This window comes from Mandrillus leucophaeus, unplaced genomic scaffold (assembly GCF_000951045.1).
Source record: "Mandrillus leucophaeus isolate KB7577 unplaced genomic scaffold, Mleu.le_1.0 Scaffold139, whole genome shotgun sequence".
Taxonomy (NCBI): Eukaryota; Metazoa; Chordata; class Mammalia; order Primates; family Cercopithecidae; genus Mandrillus; species Mandrillus leucophaeus.
In genome coordinates this window covers 15282-17265 of record NW_012101354.1, presented here as the reverse complement: position 1 = coordinate 17265, position 1984 = coordinate 15282, and the positions used below count along the sequence as shown (strand labels likewise).

At 37.0% G+C, this 1984-nt stretch overlaps 1 protein-coding gene across 1 annotated transcript in view; it reads right to left on the bottom strand.

The window, feature by feature from the left end:
• Window positions 1-1294, bottom strand: part of FLG2 (filaggrin family member 2) — an 18740-nt gene extending 17446 nt beyond the window's left edge. The window contains exon 1 of the mRNA XM_011973653.1: window positions 1219-1294. Within this exon, the coding sequence (XP_011829043.1) occupies window positions 1219-1294 (76 nt within the window). The remainder of the gene's footprint in view (window positions 1-1218) is intronic.
• Window positions 1295-1984: the final 690 nt, after the last annotated feature.

Here is a 1984-nt window from a genome sequence, read left to right as displayed (position 1 = left end):
TATCAGCAATTTTCATTTTAATAATAACCATCATGATTTTTTTAACTTCTTGTTTCTTTTTTTTTAAATTATACTTTAAGTTCTAAGGTACATGTGCGCAACATGCAGGTTTGTTACATATGTATACGTGTGCCATGTCTCTTGTTTCTTTTAAATCTCAAAAAGTAAGAATGGGCCAGGGATGATACAACACTGTTGAACACAATGAAAATTAACTTTGTTAACTTTGAGTTACTTTTCTATGATCAACTCTTGGCATGTTACTGTTTCAACTGAGTATAGACCTCAGGTCTCTATATTTCTTGTCATGGGTAAGTATAGTCTCTACATAGTATCTACACTTTGAGTGTGTTGTTCTAAGGCTTCCAAAGTTTCCAGAACCAGCCAGACACCATGGCCTCAATCTGTCTTTCTAGTTTCACTGCTTTTCTTGAGTCAAAAGTGACAGACCTTCCACCATGCACATCTGTTTATCCTATGGGCACCAGAAGCTAAACTGGACCCTTAAGGCCTTCAGCAAATTAAAAATGGGTGAAGGGGCTCAAAGTAGCTTGGTGTTTTAGAGGCATGAGATAGCCCTCAGTAGAGCTTAGGAACTCTCTTAATGTCAAGCACTTGACCAAACACCCTTCTCTTTAAATAATCAAGAAGAAGAGCTCAGCAATGCAAGCAGCAGTTTAACTAGTGGATAAGTAGATCTTGGAGCTCTGGGAACCAACACCGAACAAGGAAGGGACTCTGCAACAGTCCCAGCTGCCTCCCAGTTTGAGCTGGACAACCCAGAAAAGAGAGCATGGAAAAGACTGGAACAGAGTGTGGAATGGCCTAGAGGAAGGCGAACTTCTACTTCCATTATTCTTGTCCATAAAAATGAACTTATTCCAAAAAGACCCCAGAATAAACTAAACTAACCAAACAAATAAGCAAACAAAAAGAAAAGAAAATGAAAGAAAGAAACAAAAAAGAAAAGAAAGGCAAAATATACATGAACTCTGCCTTAGTTTTTATCCCTAGACTTCTACTATGGACAGCACCAAATATTCATAAATGTAGCTGGATGAATTATCTCTCACCTGGTTCACCAAAGGAACAAGTAGGATAAAGCCTGATGCAGCTTGCAGGGTGACGATGGATTGGGATAATGACCCTTATATAGCTTGTAGTGATTATAGTGAGTGAGGTGACTCATTAAACCTAACTCCACCTCTACATATTTACCTTCCTCCTTCACATTCTCATCTACAGATGATTGCAGAAAGGCTAGTACCAGCCCCACCTTCCAGTATGAGGACATGGTTGCAAGATGCCTTTTTTTCAGGGTCATATATATGTGAAAAGCACAGACTTTGTTTTAGAGGACTCATGTTATACATTTCTTTTATCTAGTACCCACAGAAAGTAGCAGAGTGTAAGATGTTTGCAAGGTGCACAATAAATGCTTATTTAATTGAAAATTAACCTGAGTCACTAGGTTCACCTAATTCACGTCTTTTTTGTGATAACGAAAAGTGACATTTATTGAGAATGTACTATGTGCTAGATAGTGTGCTGAATACTTTAAACATACCATCTCAATCTTTACAATATCTATACTTTTAATTATGGGTGCATAGTTGTGTATAATTGTTGGGTACATGTGATGTTTTGATATGGGCATACCATGTGTAATGATCAAATCAGAGTAGAGTAATTGGGGTCTCCAGCATCTCAAGCATTTGTCATTTCTTTGCGTTAGGAACATTCTAATTCTACTATTTTAGTTATTTTAAAATATACAATAAATAGTTAACTATAGTTACCCTATTATGTTACCAAACACTAGATCTTATCACCTCATTTAATCTTCACAACCTTCATACAAGATATGTATTTATTATCCCATTTTACAGAGACAGGTTGTGGAAGCATAAGGTTCTTCTCCAAGGTCATAGCTAGTAGGCAGAGAAACCAGAATTTGAACCTGAATCTACCTTATTGCAATGCC